At 32.7% G+C, this 22,485-nt stretch overlaps 1 protein-coding gene across 1 annotated transcript in view; it reads left to right on the plus strand.

The window, feature by feature from the left end:
• The window catches only part of zye, an 89,930-nt gene that overhangs the window by 11,705 nt on the left and 55,740 nt on the right, over positions 1-22,485 (plus strand). Inside the window, exons 3-4 of the mRNA XM_068766819.1 lie at positions 5,085-5,236; positions 12,011-12,286. Coding sequence (XP_068622920.1) covers positions 5,085-5,236; positions 12,011-12,286 — 428 coding nt within the window. The remainder of the gene's footprint in view (positions 1-5,084; positions 5,237-12,010; positions 12,287-22,485) is intronic.

Consider the following 22,485-nt stretch of genomic DNA (forward strand, 5'->3'; position numbering starts at 1 on the left):
GATTTCGAAACCGATGATAGATTTGTTTTTACTAGTATTGTTTAGAAACCGACCGCGGGTGTTAGCGGCCGAGCGATAATTGAAGACACATTGGCCGTAAATTGATGCGATCTTTGTCAGAAAAAAAAAATTGCACAACCTTATCTCTGACCGTAATCAAACTTCATGCAATACGCTTTTATATTAGATCTCTAGTATTAATCAGAATAATGCAGTCAAATAACAAATAATAAATCCTTAATATTTTAAAAATTCTGTTCTTTATCTGTCTATTGTCTAATGTTTTACTATTTATTTCGATATAAAAGCTTGTTGTAAAAATTTTGATATTAAATATATTTACTCCGGTTTTGTCTAGATACTGGATTCAATCAAAAAGCCCATTATAACCTGATAAACAAGTATGCAAGTTTTTTATAAATTTATTCGCTTTCTTTTTTTAATATTTCTTCACTCTTCTTTTGTCCTTCTTAATATCTCTCACTCGTTACTTTTTTTTCTTGACATAATTTTTCATTCATTTCATTCCTTTACCTTTCGTGCTATATTCCTTCACCTTTTCCTCTTGGTCTGCTTAATTACAATCTTTTATTTTGGTATTTTATTTACATGAATTTTTACAGTTCTGTTTATATCAAAATTGTTATGACTTATTTTCTATCACAGCTATTTTCCTATACCCATCCAAAGATTGTTAATTTGTGTTATCTTTTATTACCTAATCTTTTAGTTTTTCAGGAAGTTCTGGCGACTTCCCTCTTGTTCCATTGATTAAGCAATGTTGATCTTAAGGCTCCAACCGCTATCTGTTCTGCTCATTGTGAAGCCCCTCCTCTTCCACTTAAACTTGCCAATTCGCTGGGCTATGTCGGTACTTTCGTTTGAATAGATATTGCCAGTGTATATAACTACAAGTAACTTTTAAATTACTACGGCATTGATAATTCACAAGAAAAACACCAACAGTATTTAAAATGCAGGGTTCAATACTCTTTAGTCATAGACGAAAAAAAAACGAGAAGATCATTCTTTAAAAAGTATCTGCGTCTTTAAATTACAATAGACATGGTTGACAAACGTTGTGAGTCCTTCAAGAGAAACAAAATATTGCGGATGCTCTTTATTTAGTAAAAAAAAGCACAATCCTATATATATATCATAATCAAATTCAAATTTAAAATATCTTTATTAAAGTAGGCGTTTACAAGCGATTTTAAATCGTTGATTATTTCAACATTATAAGCTACTGCTAGCTTACTAGCTATAAACGACTCCCAAAGCCGATTAGTTGAGAAAAGCCGGCCAGAAACTTAACAGTTACTCTTTCAAATGAAATTTTACATAATTTTCATGTGTACGAACTGTTCAAGCATCATTTAGGTAAATTTTAGCCATAAGTCAATTGCGAGACATAGGCCTTTCCTACAGATTTCTAAAAGGACTGGTTAAAAGCGGCTTGCGTCCAACGATATCCGACGTAATTACATAATTTTAAAAATAATTATACGTAATTATAATTTAACTCAACAGCGTCATTTTTATGTGCTATCTATTGTATGTGACTATAAAAATAGAGAGCTTTTAAATATTAATTAAAATATGTTCTCCATTATTGTTTTATGAAATGAGAACCAACAAAAATCATTATATTCTCTATTTTTTATCTTAAGCAACAAACAATTCCTATTATGTCCTATTCAAATAAATGTAAATTGTGCTGAGTTACAATAATTTAAGTTTGTTATAATACACTAAATTGAAGTAGTTGCTTGAATGTAAAAAGCGAATTAAAATAGTAAATACTACAAGCAGCGTTACCCTAGCGGTAGCGGACTGAGACTTGCAATTGAACGTCGCGGGTTCGATTCCTGACAAACAGCCACTAACAAGGTTCCAGAGGATTGGCAACAGCGTCCTCTGCGTACCGTCATATGACACTGCGATCGGCAACTCGGCTAACTAGAGGGTCGATTATGGTATACACCTCAGAAATGTTTTTAGGGGAGCCCTGCGCCTTGCAGTGGGCATCCATGAGCTGAAACGACGCTACGAGATATTAATAATAGTGATTTTAAACTTTATAATTATAGATAAATATATAGAAGTAGTAGATAAACATATAGAAGAATAGGCACAAGCCTAATGTAAAATGTTGTAAATGATAAATAGCAGTAAGTAACTATGAAAACTATGATCAAATCAAACTAGATGCGAGTTGAAATATCTCTGCCAATAAATGGTAGAGTTATAAACTGACGTGACGTTATTTAAAACATGGAAGTCTTTTTTTATTAATTCTAATTAGTATCGCTAGTGTTTTATTTTACAATATTTATTTTTCGCTAAAACTAAACGCAGACAGTTGGGAGAGGGTTTCCGCTATTTGATACGGATCTTTCTTCGCCCAGCTGCGGGGCACGACAGCGTTTTATATTTTTTTACAATTTTTCTTACACAATTTTCCCTTATGGGTAAATACAGCTACAATTTATACATATTAACAATACAATTTGGAATACTCAATTATATATTAGTTGCTACATTATTTCATTTCAAGTCGCTGCCCAAGCGCTACAGACCGTTAAATGCCTTGAGATTTAGGACAATGTGCCGGGCCAACTCATTTTACTTTTTCGCACAAAAATTATTAAAAAAATGCCGTCGCTTTGAAATGGTACGTATCCTAAGTACAAAAATATCTCTTATTTAATTTATAAATACAGTTTTCACATAGATGATTCATAAATCTTTGATTTGTTGCATATTTTTGATAATAAGTGATAATTAAACAAATCGAACAAAGCAAAAGGGAACTATAAGTATTCATATGTATACAACACATATAATCGTCACTTTTTTACGTAATTAGAAGACAAAATCAATTTCATTGATAGTAATATCGAACTGAGCTCCACTACATATTCTTGAACTGATTTACGAAGGTTCCAAAAGTGCTTCAAAAAGTGCCCAGAACGAACGAATATCATTATTATATAGTAGACTATTCCCTCTTGATTTATAATCACTTTTTTCCTATTGATTATCTAAAGGACTATACTAACATAAAGAAGGACAAGATAAATATATATTTACATGTATATATATACATATGTACATATATAAATATTTTTTTACAATCATTTAGTTAACAATGTATATTACTTTAGTTATAGAATTATACAAATATATCTGACTTCTGTTAAACATTTATATTTTCTTACTGTTTATCATAATAATGACATAAAATTATAAATAACTTAACAATTTAGCTGCTTTTATCTTCTTTAACAGTCTATTATATATCAAGGTAAACATATTATTAACAAATGTATAAATAAAAACTTATTGGGTAACCTAGTGTCAAATTACAAAGTGCTTAAAATGAAGTAAATATTTTCAATCAAGGAAAATACACTCTGTCCTCTTCCAATCACCCATAAAATCTATAACACATATGTGGTCTTACACGTATTTCATTATGAAGAAAGATCTCCATATCTATCTTAAGTGTCGAAACATAATGTCAACATTTTACATTCAAAGACATTACAGGTAATTTCCCGTAATAATAGGCGCCAAAAAGCCAATCTATTAATGTATGAAAATAATATAGGAATCCCGGCTCACAAGGGAGTCCTCGTTGTTACCTAAATCGAGTTCAAGGTTAATCCCCTTCCGCGCTCTGTTCGGAATTTATAAATGCAGCAAGGCAATCAATAAAAAGCATAAAAAATCTAAAAAAATTTAGCCGGTACAAGTGTAGCATAAAATATTATTTTTTATTAACTAAAACATATATTGTAGCTAACTCCTTATTTTACTTTTAACACATACTTCCTTCTAGAAAGTCCTGCACCTAACCTAAATCCAACCTAAACTAACCTAACCTAAAACCTAATCTTTAGAATGATATTTCATTCACATCTTATTTTATCGAACGGTTTATGAAATTAAAGTAAATAAAAAAATAAACTTTTCGATTCAGAGAGGATAAAAAACCATTTGTTTTATTGATACAATCAGTTCCTTCCAATTCGAATGATATTTGATGTTTTTAATGTTTCTGGCTTTTACAGCTTTATAAAGATCAAAGTGCGCAGAAGTGGAATGGATCCTAGAGCTAACATAATTACAACAGCTAGTTAGATATTCTTTTATTTATCTCAAAAAAATTAATCTATATCTGAACAAGTATAATAATTACGTCACTACAATACCGTGCGAAAATAATGACGACGTCCTTCATTTAGAATTCATCCTTGAAATAAAGTAGGATATTTGTGAATAGATTATTCAAGCCTTTTACACTAATGAGATGTAATATTATTCTAGTAAACGGTCACAGTCTAAAGTTCAGCACTATTTCAAGTCGTAGGTTCAATTTCCGGCGGGCACGCATTTTATGTTAATTTTGTTATTTATGTATAATTTACATATATTTTATGTACGCAAGCACAGTCGCGTTATAAAATTACGTATTTGTTGCTTATTTCAGGATACACCCATATTTGTTTTCATCTGATTATTAGGACCCTCAAAAGCTTCATAGTCCGTACTTCCACCTACGAGACGAATAAACAACCTTTTTAATGTCGTCGGAAAACGTTGAACGCAGGAAACCGAAGCAATTCTAGCCGGTCCTTTTAGAAATCTTTGGCGGAGATCTATGTCCAGCTGTGGACTGTATGTCTAAAGTTATGATGATGATTATTAAAAAGTAATTATTAAGGTTGGACGAATATATGTATCGCACAGTAGAAACCCTGCGGTGAGGACTTAGACTTACAATCAAAGGTCACGGGTTCGATTCCTGGAGTACAACTTTATAAATAATTTAAAATTTGGGAGTTAATTATATAGGATTGCCTCTGCTCGTTAAGAAGTTCCTCAGGATGGGCAGCAGTATCCTCTGCGTACCATAATACACACTGCGATTTTCAACTCGCCTGCCAAGAGTGGCTATTACGGTATACCCCTCATAGATCTTTCTTATTTTTTCGACCACTGGTTCACTCTACTTTGTGTGGGGCAGGGATGTTACGATATTTTCTTCTTTTTTATTTTAATCCCTGCTTTGTTTCGAGCAATGGTCTGCTGCACCACTTCTCTACAGAACCTCAGAAATGCAAGACGATATTTGTCTTCGCCCATGGAGAGGCGACACTATTCCACTTTCTTGCCCATCCCAAACTCGAGATCAAGACGGAGTACTCTATCATTGTTAGCTTTAGTGGAGGTATGTGCTTTGTAGTGGCCTGAAACGACGATGAATATATGTAAGTAAATTGTCAGAAGATATATATGGGGCATATAATGATTTCCTGATAGATGTTGTCATGATATTGCTCGAAATTAGCTTCTGTGAAATCGTGTTGTATTCACCGAAAAAATATTAATGACGACAGAATTAACGATACCATGCTTTTAACAAAATACTAATAAGGCCACTTATACGTATAAAGTTCTGTGAATATCTTGCAGAAGGTAAAGCCTAAAATAAGAGCAGTGGCAGTCCCGATGCCTAATAGGCATATTATGAGTATAAAGGAAAAGTAAATCATGTGATAAAACTCTTGGAATTAATAGAATAATAAATAAAACCATTCAATAGATATGATCGTAACAGTAAAAGTATAAAAAGACTACCGAAATAAACATTACTTTTGTGGTTTACGTTTCACAACAACCTCTTAATTTTAGTATTGGCTTCTTGCCAACCTACAAATTTCTCTAATTTCACTACAGTTCGTGTCCAGGTCGATAAATAGCAGTGTTAAAAAAAACTTCGTAAAGAGGCTAATAAAACGTAACGCACTTACTTTAAAGTACTTGTATCTACGTTTGGTGTTTATTTGTTTGTTCTTGTAAACAGAAGGTCGAGATAGACGGACGTAATGGGTTTTAGCATTCTATACTGGTTAACCCTTTATTACGTGACAAAACGTTGATATTGTAGATATGAAATTAAAAGCTAAAAGCCATAAATGGAATTACGTTTAATACAAATGTATATAATTAAAGTCTTGAGTGCTTCCCTAATTATATAATACGAAAGAACACGGTTTCAGTGTAAATATTCTCCTTTTTATGGACGTCTTAATATTTTAATTCTATCATAATAAACTAAAAACGAAAGTCGTCCGCAAATATTTTTATTAAAATTACTTGTTTTTAAATCGATTTGAATTGTAACCCGCCTGTGGCTGCTCAGTCATGGTTAAGCTGTGAGGAATTTATATGGCCAACCCAAGGTGTAAGATTGTCCCGAGACGGCCACGTTGAGTGGGTTCTGAGCCAATTTCAGAGGCCTAGATGCCTGTGGTACAGGTATAGAAACATCTGTCTTTACTTCCTCATCGGAGGCGGAGTTGGTTGGAGTGAAAAGTGTCGGTATTGTAATGTCCCGCTCTCCCTACGTTCCCTTGACCGCAGATATGACAGCAGTTGGACTGAGGGCATAATCATCCTCCACGGCCGTATTGTGGTTGGCGGCAGAGCCTATTGCAGAGTGTGGAGGAGAGGTAGTATTTGTTAGTTCTTACTCTTTTAGCCTCTGGATGACGGACATTGGAGGAGTCGGTTACCAGCGTTAAGTTTAAATGCCGAATAGACGGACAAGATTCTGTGGGATCTTTACTTGGAAGGAATAGAGGAGATTTTTTGTCCCCGCGGCTGCATGGACTATGGTTACTGGTGTGGCTGCGGCTTTGTAAAGACATTTCCGGGTCCTGCTCATATAGCGATAATGGAGAAATATAGCAATATAATCGGTGTGCGAAGACATTCACTAAAAGCAACAAAAAAAAACTTATTATAACCTATTAATATTGATGAAACTTAAATTCCGATATATTTTTATAATATTCTTCACTGTAATTAGAAATAATTATAAAGGTAATTTCGCTTCGAAAAATGCATTGACGTATTGACGTTCACTTTTAATAATACACGATTCATTCATAATACAGAACATAACATGAAATAATAATAATAATACTAATTATCATTTATGGAGCTTTGCGGATGCGCTAAGCTTCCACAAGAATATGTTCTAACACATTACCTTCACGAATTGCTGCGTCATCGAATTCCACATCTACGAAGACGGCTCATCCGGCCGTTATTAATAAAAGTTAATAGATGTAACAATACAAATAAATATTTATAATGACACCTGTATTACATTCCGATATCATGTCGGAATTACATATTAACATTCCTTCATAAAAATATGGAAGTTGTGGCATACATTTTAAGATGACGTTCTCAAGCCTTGCTTTAAAAATACACAAGATAAATCTATAAAAATAGAAATGAATAGTCATGTGTTGGTAAACGCGTGATTTGAAAACTACTTAACCAATACGATATGTTTTTTGTTCTAACCTTAAAATTGTGTTCTTATGGAGAGAAAGTATTTAAATTAGGTAAAACAATAATTTTCTCTTCCCGTACAAACGCTTGATGCAGGCCATTTAAACGGTCTTATTGTTTTATCCGAGGAGGTGGCCTTAGTCCAGCAGTGGACGTGGTACAGATGATATGATGGTAATGATAGACTACACATATCGCTCCGCTTCCAGGGATATCTTCTTACGTCCCAGCGCAAAGCGAGTGAGTTCTAAGGCAGGATATGCATGCCATCTTCGATCGCCAAGTAGTCCTCGCTTTTATCTCTCACCGTTTCATTTCTCTTACATTCATCACACTCACACACGTATAGTTTATCTTCGTTCCACTGCCGAAATCAGGCTAGAATCATTTTGTCAAATTCGTGGACTCTTCAGTATCGCGAACTCAGTTACGATGAAGTTGCAAGTACCTAAGGGCTAGCAGCATTAACACCAACAGATACAATATACCGGCACGACAGCGTACATTAAAGCATCCATTCATAGCTGGTAATTATTTAAGGTAAATCATATAAAATAAATAGGTATTAGAGTCAAGCCTTGCATTCTACTAAATTAAATCTTAATTCTGTATGTAAATGAATTTGTATCCTATTTCGTAAACACCAAGATTTTAGTCATGTGTATTTATTTATTTTTATTGTCCGTCTACTTATTTTTTGTTAAATTACATCCTAACACCGTTTTTGTTTTAAATGACGTTAAAAGCTTGACAGCTATGGACTCGTGTTTAATTTTGCTACGTAGTTTGTGCGAGAATAGAAAAAAAATGTATTTAATAACTTCTACTATTTTATTGCTCATAATTTTTTTTCTCGCTAACAAATAACAATAAAATTGATTTATTAATTAATAACTTTATATGTTTTCTATTAGAATACACCGCTCTGCTATAACGTTAATATATGTATAAAGAAATTATTGTTTCAAAACAAATTGACATTAATATATTTAAACTTTAACATGTAACAATATAAATGCGCCATTTTTAATACTAATTCACGCATAAGCGGTTTTGCGCACATGCGTGCGTATGTTTGTATATGTATGTGTCTTTAAAAAAAAAGACCAGAAAAAATGTTATTTCAGTCGTGCGCGTCTCGAGTTTTACGCTTAGCAACAAACACAACGACTCATTTTATGTCTCCAACATTCTTTAGTTTTATTTTAAGACTAAATACCTACATGTAAAGATTTTTTATTGTCATAATCATTACGTATTCTCTTATTTTCTTTATAGGAAAGAATACTATCTTGCAGAGATGATAGCTTTCTTATGAAGACGACTGCTATGTGTTCCTTTAACTAGACAAGTAGCAGTTGCGATTTACATGTGTAGCTTCTATTGAGGCACACATACACACTAATGCATACATTACCTGTACGTATTAAATATATTTATTTTTAAATCTTACAAATATAATAGCAATGTCTTAGTAATAAACTGGTTTAACGAATTTCAATTAAAATAGCTGTTAGGGTATAAAGACTAAATTGGTTTCCGCATAACTTGAATATAACTTGTATTTAACCAGAAAACATTGAGTTTTTATATTTTTGTTTTTCCATTTAACTGCGATAAAATATTAAATAAATGTACGCGACCGACGTTTTAGATGCAATGTTTTTGTTTATTAAATATTTTTTAACTTCACGAGACTAATTTCACTTTATGTTAAATGACGTGGCTTCGTTAATAGCCCAGGCATAACCTATTCACTGATCTCAAGCTCACGTGTGAAAAAAAAAAAGATATTTTCGTACATGTTTTATTTACTATTGTTTAAATAAAAACCTTCTTATAGTTATTCCTTGATAATGTTTAACAAATATACCCCTTATTCTTAGTACACATGCAAAGTAGAGATTACACAAAGAGTAACAACATACGATCTTAGGGGGCGGCCGCCCGTTCCCTAACCCTGAACAGCGTGAGCGAACCGAGGTTGGATCCGGATCCATCCATGGCTCATCTGTGGTCCTCGCTGCTATCCCAAACCGCATATATACAACATCAACACTACATAGCTCTACTCGGGTTGAGTGTTTTATTACGTGCTAGCGTCATCGTACAACTGGAATGCATCTGTCCAGCTTCTGTTCTATTTTTAAGTTCACGGACCCTTCCGCTTTGTAAACTCAGTTCCGATGAAACTGTAAAATCACCCGGGCTAACAGCATCAACTTCAATCGAAACCAAGCCAAACATCCAGTAGGTGTAAAAGATTTAAAGGAGTGAATGTATAACTCGTTAGGTAATTGAACAATCCTAGTAGCCTATTCTTGTAATATCCGATTTAGTTTTTCTTAATATGGTAAAAGTTCTAGCCAAGACACCTAAAGAGGCACTCGAACTTAAGGTAAAGACTAAGTCAAAGCGGTAGGGTTGTAAATGCCACCATACGAAGGTTGTGTACTAAAGAAAAAAATCTTCGCTTGAAATCACCAACGTAATATTTATTAATTAATTTGTTCCACTCCTTTGTAGAAATAAATTATGTCATGACCAGTTTACCGTATTTCTAGGTTAATTTACATGCACAGACACCTATTATAATATTTTCGTCATCTTCAACTCCCATATAAATTACTACTAACCGCCCACATGTAATATTACTAGAGAACTTAAAAGGATGTGTTAAAATTTTTGAAAAAAAATGTCATAAACTTTTTGTCTTAGCATAACCGAGTAAGGTGAGAACACAAAAGATGGAGGTAAAATATCAAAATAACAATCAATGTATATGAATAATTAAAAAAATGTAAAAGTACAAATCTAAATTGTTAAAAAAGAAAACTTAATAAAAAGATGCTGTAACAAAAATCAAATCTTACCAATAATGCAGACTGATTTGGTTATACATATGTGTAAAAGTTTTAAAGGGGTGAATGCTTAGTTTATTTATCTTTGGTGATATAACCTTTAAAGCTTATACTTCTATTTTCAATCACCCTGTATAAAGTGATCACTAGTAAATACGGTAAATTATTTTTTTTCTTAAGGAATTCGATTGGCAGTACAGAGTCAGCAATGACGGATAGTATACCGTAATTAATTTTATTACGTAGTAAACCAAATAGGGTTACCATCTATTAATTGACTATACGTTACGTCTATTATCGCCATTTATATATAGGTGTGTACAGTGGCACCATTATATAGGGTTCTACTGTTTTAATAACAAAATATAAGAAATCAAAAGTAGTTAAGAATTACATTGAACTATTGCCGGTAGGCTATTTTTGTACGAAACTTTCTAAGTGGTTGTGAAGGTGTTTTTATACCGTTAGCAAACTGCAGTAGCTAGATTTATTTTGAGACATAATTAAGCAACAGACCTCGGTCGACACAATCTCTGATAGAAGATATACCTTCTCCTTCTCGCGTCTCTATCCTCATTGTTCTCGGTTATTATGTCGTGGAGCGCAAAATTGGTGTCAAGAGACAATCCGATTGGGTTCGTCCAACTGATGGGACTACAGCATCTCATACGCTTGTCCTCTACTTTGTCAGCAGCCATCAGATGTTTGAGATTTTGACCGTCCTTCCTGACTATGTGATCTAAAAATTCCGGTACATAGTGCAGACAGATGATAGAAAGCTTGGTTTGATACTGAGATGGCACATAATAGATTTGTTGGTGCGGAACGTGGTCCACGGAAACCGTAACGCTTTTCTTCACCACAACATTTCGGAAGCATCCACCACACAACCTCTATAGCTATTCTTCACATTTCTCACCCTTATATACTACTACTTATATTTAAAATCCTATTAAGTAGTATGCAACAAATGGATCGATTTAAAATGAAGTCGCTACTTGTCTATAAGAACTTAAACATACGTACACTACAATTTAAGTGTGTTCCGATAAAATCTTCTATTTATTTGTTGTTTCTATGTATTTACTTATTTATTATTTGGCTTATTTATTTATTTATTTACTCTGAAAATCTGTATTAGAATTATTTAAATACTTTTACGTAAAAATAAATAAAATATCACCACTTCTCTTATGACATCCGTAGAATAGATTAAAGATTACAAATTAATACTTGTTTGTTTAGTAGTTGCAGTGTTAAATATTCATTCGCTTCTCATTATAAAAGAAGAAAGGATAGACATATTAATTAACAAATTGATTTAATTATGTGAACTCTTACAAAATATAGAAACTTAATAACCACTTGTAACTGTGAGTGTAAAATGAAATAATAAAAACTTAGATTACGTATTATACATACTACAGATAATACATGAATATTAATGAACCATCTCATACTTTTATTACAAAGGTCGAAATTAATGACAATTACAAACGTCAAAGTAAAGACGCTCGCACGATATCGGTCCGAGCATCGCTTATTGAACTTTTCACGTTCACATTGTATTGACTAATGTCGACCTATTATTGTTTGACATTTGACACTATGACTCAATACAGACATTCTGCATAGATAAAAAAGTGTCTATTCACATAGCTGCTATTACGTTAATCATTAATCATTAAACCTATTTCTTAAAATGGTTATATAATTAAATGCCTAATAGGAATTCGGAACACGACATAGTGTTAATTTATGTCCTCACGACCCAGGTATCAACGACAACCACTTTACCTGCGACACTTCACACAGGTCATCGGGTTATACACAACAGAACCAAATGCTACTCACCACCACATCCGTTATGAGAGCGGCCGCCCGCTCCCTATCCGCGACCAGCGTGGGCGAACTGTTCTTGGATCCAGATCCCTACTTGGCTCACCTGTGGTCCTCGCTGCCATCCCTAACCACATACACAACACCAACACAAACAAACAGTTCTACACGGGTGGAGCGCTTTGTTACGTGCGAACGTCTTCAAGCAACTAGTACGCGCTGGACCTTTTTTTTTGTTTTTAAGTTCACGAACCCTTCCGCTCCGTGAACTCAGTTCCGATGAAGCTGTAAAAGCCCTTGGGCTAACAGCAACAACTTCAACAGAGAATAAGTAAAGTAATTATCTGAGAGCCTTGGCTAGCGTTTCCTCTATATTACTGGCCACTACGACCACGATACTTTTGTGTAAAATTACTTTTGTGGGTTCGAATGTAAAAGCCCGATTTGAATTTGGGCGACATCAGTGTGGTCGCTGCTCTTGCGTTAGGGTCGTGTAAATATACACCTTCTTCTATCACTCTTGGCTTCCTCTTTTTCAATCTTCGTCACAATCATAGTCTGGTGGTATATCACTTTTACCAACTAAACGCGTATATATAACCGAAGGAGGATTAGATACCTGCTTGGATGGTAACACAACTCTGCCCGCTAATCTCGTACAGCTCTCATGGTTCGAAAATTCGTATCGAGTCACTAGGATAAACTAAGGATTTCGTCCCCAGCGCTAAGGTCTTCGCTTCGAAGATGGGTGAATGGATATGTGATCACAAAATCCTTTGATCTCGCCAGGTAGAAAACTGAATAAAGATAACAAATAAAGAGTGTTTTTAACATTATTTTTACCACATATTCATACGTATATTTAAAAAATAATAATTTATTATTCAACATTGACAGCTGTCTAATTTATATTGTAACGAAATTCATGTCATACGAATATTTGACTAATAGCGTCATTACATAGATGAGGTTCGTTAATTATTTACATCCATCTTCTTTATCTTTAATTTGATAAAAATTTGAATACTTTTTTAAAAGTCTAGCCAAATTTGTTTTAATTTCTACTGTATTGTGTATTATGGACAGAGATATTATGGTAGTAAAGATTTGCAGCCGGGGATCATAAATTGTAACTTTGACTTATCACAAAACGTAGAAAGAGATTATCATTAGTATAACATGAAAATTCTCAATGGAATCTGTTTACAACAATGGGTAAATAATATCAACTTTCTTTAAAAAGCCTCAGAATTATTAACGATAAATGTAAAAAGTCCACGAAAACGATCACAAATAGAAACCCGATTGAGTTTATTGCGACTTTGTTGTTGGGTTTTTTCAGATTAATGCTCGGTGGAACTCTTATCATAAGTCTAAGGATTTCAACACGGGGGATTTCTGTTTGCGTACTGTAATATCCACTAAGAGATGAACTAGTATATATAGAAAGGCATCTCTAACCTCTTTGGTTATGCTATAATTTGGGAAAGACTATGCAAATTTTATTAATATTTTATGTAGAAGTTTACTAATAATTATTAATTACAAGAATGTTTTAAACATTTTACATTTAATTAATAAATTAAGTAACTGTGAAATATATTGTATTAATTTATTTTTACAATTGCCGTGCGGCAGTCAAATAATTTGTTTCAGTACAAAGTACGTGGGGAAAGCTTCTTCTTAATCCCTTTGCTTACGACTGAAGGACGTGGTCAAACAAGTCAATCTCTACCACCATTTTCCTTCGAGATTTTCTCCTTTCTGAAAGTGTTATAGATCTTTGCGCTGCCAAACACGACCGTGTTGCAGACTTTTGTAACTGCGTCATTCCAACGCAAAGGTGACGTTATCTAGCCCTTTTACGTTTTACATCATCGACAAATATGCCCTTCCAAATTTTTCGAGTTCCCACGTTCAAGTTGGCAAAAGCAGTCAAGGATTCCACGCGAGAGCATCTGTTTTACAGTTTTTTTAGTCTAGTATTCATCACATCCTGCAAATAATGTACTTATGGTACATTATAATTTTAGATTTTATAAAATTATAATGTACAAACTAACATGCTAAAGAGAGAGGGAATGATAGTAAATATAATAAACCGTTTAAAAAATAATAAAAATATTATCTTAATAAAATTATAAAATCTTCTTTTGCTAAACAAGCAGACTAGTGTTACATTAGAATAACTTTCGTAATTTTACACCTAATGTACACATTGTAAAACATCTCTCATGAAATGTCCTCACTCGCAGACATCACGTATCAAATCGCTTTCGGTCGACGCCATTCGCTATTTCATTCCAAGCAAAAGGTTACAGCTATAATGAAAATTAATAATCACACGGAATATCTAACACATGGATGTGTACTCTGCTTAATATTACCCAACACTGACACTCAATAGTTGTTTTATGTTAATTTGATTGCTAGGAAAAATATAAAAAATATGTATTATATATGGAAACGATATACAATGATAATAAATAAAATAAAACTTCAAATCAATTCACGATTATATCAATAAAACTTCAAATTGTGATTTTAATGCGATTATATTATTAGAGTCTATGAGAATCATCGATTTAGAATAAGATGAAAAGACAAATTTAATAAATACTGTTAAGTTCAGACTGGCGCAAAAGTCTTATGTATAATTCACACTTTGTGCGTTATTATACAGGATAGCCGCTGCTCACAAATTAATTTCCTGGGTATCGACAGCAGCATCCTCTGCGTAATATAATACCGCACTGCGATCACCATCCCGTCTGCTAAACATGGTAATTATGGTAAATCCTCTATAGATATCGTTGAGATAGGTATATGACTTGCAGTGGACATCTATGGACCGAAATGACTACGAGTTATTAAAATGTCTGATTAAAATAATGCATAATTTCGTCATAATTTTTCTTCTTTTACAAAATAAATGTGTAATTGTCATAATCGCAGATATTTTCACCACGTGCTTTTTTACCAAAAAAAAATGGTAAAGCTCTTAGCTTTAGCATTTGCAGTGAGAGAATCCGATTATACTCCCCTATTATGACATTTTAGGCAAAACAAAATCAGTTGGGTTTTCTTTCCTGGTCACTTTTATAATATTCTTAATACAGTAGGAAAATCCATTGTCAAGCTTTATAATCAATATAAAAATCTTTTACATTGAAACATTCTTTATAAATTTGTGTTTTACAATATTACTCAAAGATATTTAACGGGAGTGTTTTGTAACACCACACACAGAGAGAGATATATCTAGAAAAAGGCTTATATACAGACAATATTTATGTGTATATAGACCACATTATCAAAACATTGGTATAACATTAATACATAGAACATGATCTTAATTTAAACTACTAGTAATTGACTTTTTTTTAGAATTTTTACAAATAAGATGGCATTCGACAGTAAATTTAGACGTCCTTATAAATGGAAAACGAAATTTGCACATGTGTTTGTTTGTCTACAGAAATAATTACTGCGGTTTTATTCGCCTTGTTAGCGTTCTACCAAAAAATCTTCCCACTTATAGCATAGATCAGGTAATCCACAAATATCATGATTAATTGGTTTCGTATATGATTAAACCACGTTGTTGCACTACAAAAAACGCGATTAATTTTGAAGTGGGAAAATAATTAAAATGTTAAAAAAAATATTTTGTATCATATCGAGAAACACTTATCATATTAATTATGCAATACATTGGATAATATAATTGATATTCAATTTTCTTAAAAAATCATTTCACTTTGATTTTGTTACGGTTTAAAATAAAAAATAAGGTTAGGCAGAACTTTATACTATTTAAAGAAACTAAATATTGACCGAGAACCAAGATTACCGACATATCTCGAAGAATCGCTCATCTGAAATGGTAATGAGCGGAGCAAATTGCTCGTGCAACCGATGGGCCGAAAGTTTCTCATGTGGCGACCACGGGCAAGTAGACGCGGGTGAGTATGTACTCCGGAGATGACGTATAGCATGTTTGTGGGTAAGTACTCAAAAGACGATGTACGAGTATATATGGTTAAGTAAATTTAATTACCAACTTTGATTGATGGAGAAGATATTGATTATATAAAATTGACGTAAGTAATGTAATGCAGTTTACCGACTATGTACCCAAAATTATGTAATTTCAAACTATATTCTGCACGTACTGTATTCTTCGACGATTACCTCTAAATAATCAAACTCATTATTGCCAAATGTAAAGAATTATAAAATAATGAGAATGAAATAACAATCTTCTTAGTATTTTTGTTTATTGTAATTCATAAGTAAAGGGTGTAATACAGAAGGAAAGATTAATATGCAGTTTGGCAACCAAAGAAAATACACGACAAAGATGTTTTACGTTACATCTTTCATTTAAAGCAATAAGCTCTGCTATCTTTGTTACACAATTTTCGCAATCTCTAACACTGAAACAGCAGGACGCCTTTTCTAACAGTAAGATGTTATTATCGTGAATCCGACATCGGTGAGCAAATCTACGTTCGCCATTGTCTGGCAACATTGTCATTTGTTAAGGATTTACTGTTCGTAAAATCTAGTTAACCAAATATGCTCCATTGTAAATAATTTACAGCAAGAAATTTACTACAAACTTACACTTTTTGAGTTTGCTTAATATTAAACTATCTAGACCATAGATGAGCAATACTCGGCCCGCTGGCTGCTTGTAGCCTTTTAAATATATTTATGCGGCCTGCTAAGCATTCCGGGAATTTAATTTATTCATCGAATTTCTCCCATCAACATATTTTTATAAAATTAATTTTATCAAAATTGTAGTACATACTAAACCGAAACCATATTTTTGTGACGAGTTACACTGCAACTTGTTCAATCATGCAATACGAACTCGACGCGTCTGTGCGATTTTTTTATACTGAATTTGTATAAAGACTTTTTTATTTTTTATTTAGTTATACAGATTATTAAAATTTTTATTATAAATATAATTTTATATATTGTTTAGTGTTACATTATGTGCGGATCGCCAAAAAATTTTAAAATTTTAATCGCTCCGTTGCTTTATAAAGTTGTTCACGCCTGATCCAGACCGTATAAACTATTGCAATCTTTTTTATAATAGATAAAACAGGGTATAGGGGTTTCGCGGGTGGTGATAAGAAACCACCGGTACACCTATTTCAACCTTCTTCGTTGGCGAGAAAATGAGAAGCAGTTGTGATCAATGTGGTATATACAGATGTTAATTATAATGATGATTGACATGACAATAATGTCAGCGGCTCTCTGACTGTCAGCGACCGAAATTAAACCGATTTAAAATTCGAACGAGCAATAATTAATCAAAACTAAAAAGTATTGATGTCTGTAGTAGTCAGTATTATGAAGCGTTCTCATTTTAACGATACAAGGAATAGCAATCAATGTGGTTCACCTATAGCAATATGTTACTTCATATGATTTCCAGTCACATCTCCTCTAATATTTTTTTTATTTTATTTATTATTTATTATCGAAACATGTAGGAGACTCCAACTTACTGTCAAAATGTAATATCTTAAACATTATGGAGCTATTTCAGACGGAGTAACCTTGATAGTGCTACTCTCTGATCTAATTTAACTTATGGGTTTGGATGTATGTATATGCAGGGAGATTAAATGGTGTTACAATTATATTGTGTATAATTGTAACAGCGTTTAATCTCCCTGCTTTCAGGGAAATATATGTAAGAAAAGGTCAATCAATTTTCAGAGTATATTATTTTTTATTTCTTTTTAAAGATGGCGCTGAAGCCTTAAGGTTCTGGAGTCGAGACTTCTCCTCTGACACCTCTCGAGTCTGATGATTTTGTTAAAGGGGAATTTTTACATTAGGGGAAGCCGTTATCCAGCAGTGAACGTCCTACGACTGAAGTGACGACGATGATGATAATTATGACTATGTCTACCCCACAGATTATTAGTAGATAATCTGTGGGGTAGACATAGCCGCCCCTTAAATTGTTTTAGGTTAAAAAATTACGCAATATTTTCATTTTTATTTACGCATATACATTTTCATTTGTATTTATGAATATACATTTTCATTTTTTTGACCACATACATTTTCATTTTTATTTATATATATACTTACTTCCTTGTCATATAAGATGACAATGACATCATATAAAATAGCAACTAGAGGTGATTTATTAGAAAAGGTGGAATTCCAGTCGAAGCTGAGACTAGATACGCATTCACGCTACTTTTTGGTTGCAGATAAAAATATTCTCTAGTGTATATTGAAATCACAAATAATATTTTCACACAGAAAATTTTTAATTTTTCACATCGCGCACATTTTGTGGTATATATTCTCAAAATGGCGGCAACTAAAAATTAGGTCTCGGCTTCATTGTGGATTTAACACAAGAAAATTTTCATTATGTTGGTTTTTACGATTTACCTTGCGATATATATCAGCAATAAAGTCACGGTTAGCTTCAGTTAGCTTTTGGTAATGAACCTTTGCGCGATAGTAGCCCAGCGGTACAGAACTGAGACTTACCGAGAACCGCTGGTCACGGGCTCGATTCCCGGGATACATACTTATATAATTTACACTTTGTACATTGACTAAATGAGATTGCCACTGCTTACAAGTAAGTATCCAGAGCATTGGTAGCAGCGACTTAGTACCATAACACCATGCTGCCATCACCAACCCGCCTTCCAAGCATAACGATTACGGTTTATCTCAAGGTGGAAGCCTTTGTTTTACATTAGGCGTCTATAGACTGAAACGAAGACGACGATGAAAAACCATTTTTTGCTACTATTTGCAACTAATTAACCGCGGAAGCGAATTTCGCGTTCGAAACCACTACAAAAGACTCCTAATGAGTGGGTCCACTGCTTCTTCCAACAGTTTAAATGTGCTAACATCAATTTGAAAAGATTTCATGGGCACTGTTTTGAAATAAATAAATCGTCCATAATTTAATATTTAATTTAATTTTCTTTTTCACCTCTCCTAATTATTAGACAAACTGTGACAGTGTCGTTGATTTTATTTTATTTAGCATAAAAAATAATTAAGCAATAAGTATTAAGCTAATGACAATAGTATAGAAACTTAGAAATTTCTCCGTTACGAACTAAATAATGTGTTAAGAAAATATTAGTTTAATAAGAAAAATGATTGCAATATGTTGCAAAACAATTATTCAAAACGTTGCAAAAAGCTCATAAAGACTTTTAAATTACGTTCATATTTTTATATTCTGTTATTAATATTTAACCTTGCTTTAAGTTTTCAGAGAATAATATAAAAATAAAACTTTTAGAAGTGAGTTGCTATAATAAAACCATTTGACGTATCTACAAACATTTTGTATTTTAGCTTTAATGTAATATATGTAAGGCCCTGCCATTTGCATATTCCGTAATATTTTTCGATTATGGAGGAGCCAAATATTTCGGCTTACGGAAAATCTACATTTAAAATACAAACCCTGACATCGCAGATTTGTATGAGTTTTTTAATATTATTCATTATTAAGTAACCCTATGAGGTATTCCACCAACGCAACTTATGAAACGGCTTCACGCGGTGAACGCGCCCAATAATTACCCTTGATCGTAAGAGTTGACGTTTTGATGATTTTATGATAATGACATTATGACCAGAGCTTTTGCTAAAGCCGTATAGTGACGTAAGATTTGAAAAAGTTTTTATATCAAAAAATAAAGTAAATTTGGAATGTATATAAGCAAAAACATATATTAAGACAGGTAAAAATATCTAAATGAACGAACCTCAACAAAAAATAAAAAATATTTTTTTTTTTCAATTACTTTTTTTTAAACGTATAAATCATGGCTTTGTATATTCATTTAGAACAAAAGAAGAACTTCGAAGGGTTTTTTTCTTTACTTATTTTAAATGCTTAAGAAAGTAACAATTAGTATTTGTTATTAAATAACATTGGGAAAACCAAGTTCGGTGTATATCTAAGCTATCAAATGACAAAGAAAATTTTATAACGTGGCAAGTACCCTATTTAAGAGTCCGTGATGATGGGCACAAGTCACAATGAGACAGTACATGAAGTCCTTGTCTTCAGTCAAGATAGTCCGGTGGCGCTTCGAAGAGCATTTTAATTGCCTCCTGTCTTTGAGATAACAGCGAGTGTCATACCCAGACTACTGCAAAATCTGGGGAGACCCAGAAGAAAAGTTTGCAGCTTTTATGCGAGAGTGGAACGACACTTAACCAGCCAACATCGTGAAACAAAGATTAGATTATTATTATTGTAGATCTAAAGCTTCCAGCAGAAGATGGCTGTACGTGCTTTGCGCGCAAATCCTTTGAGGCGCCTGTCCATGCGATGGTGTATATTCGATTTTGATTCGATTCACTCTCCGCATCCATGCATACCCTGGGTGATCACCGACAGGTTCTGGCGGTAGTAATCCTGTCTTCACCGCATAAAATATATCTTCAACATCCATAAGAGAAATATTGTACCTGAACCTAAAAAAGTAGGTAAGAAAAATTGTAATTTTATGACTGATATCTATGTTATTCTTCTGTGAATCCGTACGGCGAATCCACTCGAACTGGCGAAGAGTCTAGTCAGATATTAGACCGATAGGTATATAGGTAAACTACTTATAATAATGTTGTATGTTATTAATATAACCTTATTTTAACAATCTTTCGTACTTAAATAGGCTTATGTATTAAAAAGAGCCGTTATCTCTTCTCAAGGTGTTTGTGAAACCATTTGTAACTCAAGAACGAGTTAATTCTATTTTTAAAATTTTTGTGTTTTGTATTTTATTTATCTTCGTCTGAAATAAGATAGTAATTATTAAAATTAATTACTGACTATAATGAAATCAATTAAAAAATTCATCAGATAAAAATATTTTATAAAAAAAAATATTAGTCATAGAAATATTCGACTAAATAAATTTGTCTTGATTTGAATATCCGATATCGGCTATTTCATTAACTTTTAGGCTAAACAAAGTTTACCCGGTAAACTAGTAAACACATGAACTATACATATATCATGTTTGATTATATATGATGTATGTAAAAAAATACATTAAACGAAACAGGTTAAGGTTACACAAAATTATTGACACTAATTCATTATGAAAATAGTGTTAACTATACGTTAGTTCTATCACTGACGCCTGAAAAAAAAAGATCTTTATATATCATTTCGATAAGATTCAAAAGTTTCTGAGACATTACGCACAGTATTCTGAGCAAACAAAACTATCAAGGTTTTTTTTAGACAGAATTAATGCCTAGTATTTTAAAATCATATCTGAAATAATGTCAGGGTAAAAATAGTATTTATTTATATCAACGATTCAGGTCGTTTCGAAAATATTTTTTCTGATGTTATATTGTTTTATGGGCTACGTCTTCATCGATCTTTCTAGTGATAAAGAAAATTGCATTTTTTAAAACATTAGTTACAAATTCATTATAGAAATTGGTCTCTGATTTTTTTTACTCACCTAATCGTCAATTATAAAAATAAAATAGTCTGCAACTGATTACACAGCTTTAATTCCACTCAACCTTTGCTTGTTACCTTAGCAAGTAAACATCAAACATTTAAACTTTTCTAACAAATTTATTATACATTTCTAACTTTTTTCTTTCTTACGCATAATTTATCAAATAATATTTTATCATAAAATAAAGGAGTTAGTTACTTTAGTAATAAAAAATTACGTACGAGTACGTACGTACAACTACGTAAGTGCAGTGAAAATATTTAAATTTCTTTTGTTTAACTACAAATATTGACATAATTTGGTTAAATCAAAGCTTATCTAAAGATAGTGGCAGGCAGGCATATTAAGCAGGATTTTATAATTCAAAATTGTGAATATAATAATGCTATTGAAGACGGTCTTGTTAATTTTTAGTAAAAAAAAAACATATTCATGAACCATTTATAATATTTATAGTCTACTAGTTTTTCAACTAGCAATTCATCTGAAGGACTCATTGTTTTAGCCGCTCATAAATTTGTTGCAGGTTGAACGTGTGATGTCAGAGCCCGACTTTAAGCTGCATCTCCGAAGCTATATAAGCACTTTCACTGCGTGTGCGCTCGAGTCGCGGGATGATACCCCGATCTATACGCACTCTGACCCTAGACACCGCGCGGTACGGACATACACACAATATTTCTCTGTGTCAGTGACGTTGTTTCGTGATTTTTCGTGCAAGGTGAGTTAAAACAATCATATCCTTACTCATTAAAGATTTTAATATAACTAAGAATTTTCTTAAATAAAAATTATGCGACGTAGTATTTTTATGTATTAGCAACATTGTAAATAAACGCATGCAAATTATACAACACTAGACCTTTACCGTATTAATAATACGTATATTAATT

The sequence above is a fragment of the Battus philenor genome, unplaced genomic scaffold (genome assembly GCF_028537555.1).
Source record: "Battus philenor isolate CCGP_79_NKW_IND1 unplaced genomic scaffold, ilBatPhil1.0.hap1 SCAF_22, whole genome shotgun sequence".
NCBI classification, from domain to species: domain Eukaryota; kingdom Metazoa; phylum Arthropoda; class Insecta; order Lepidoptera; family Papilionidae; genus Battus; species Battus philenor.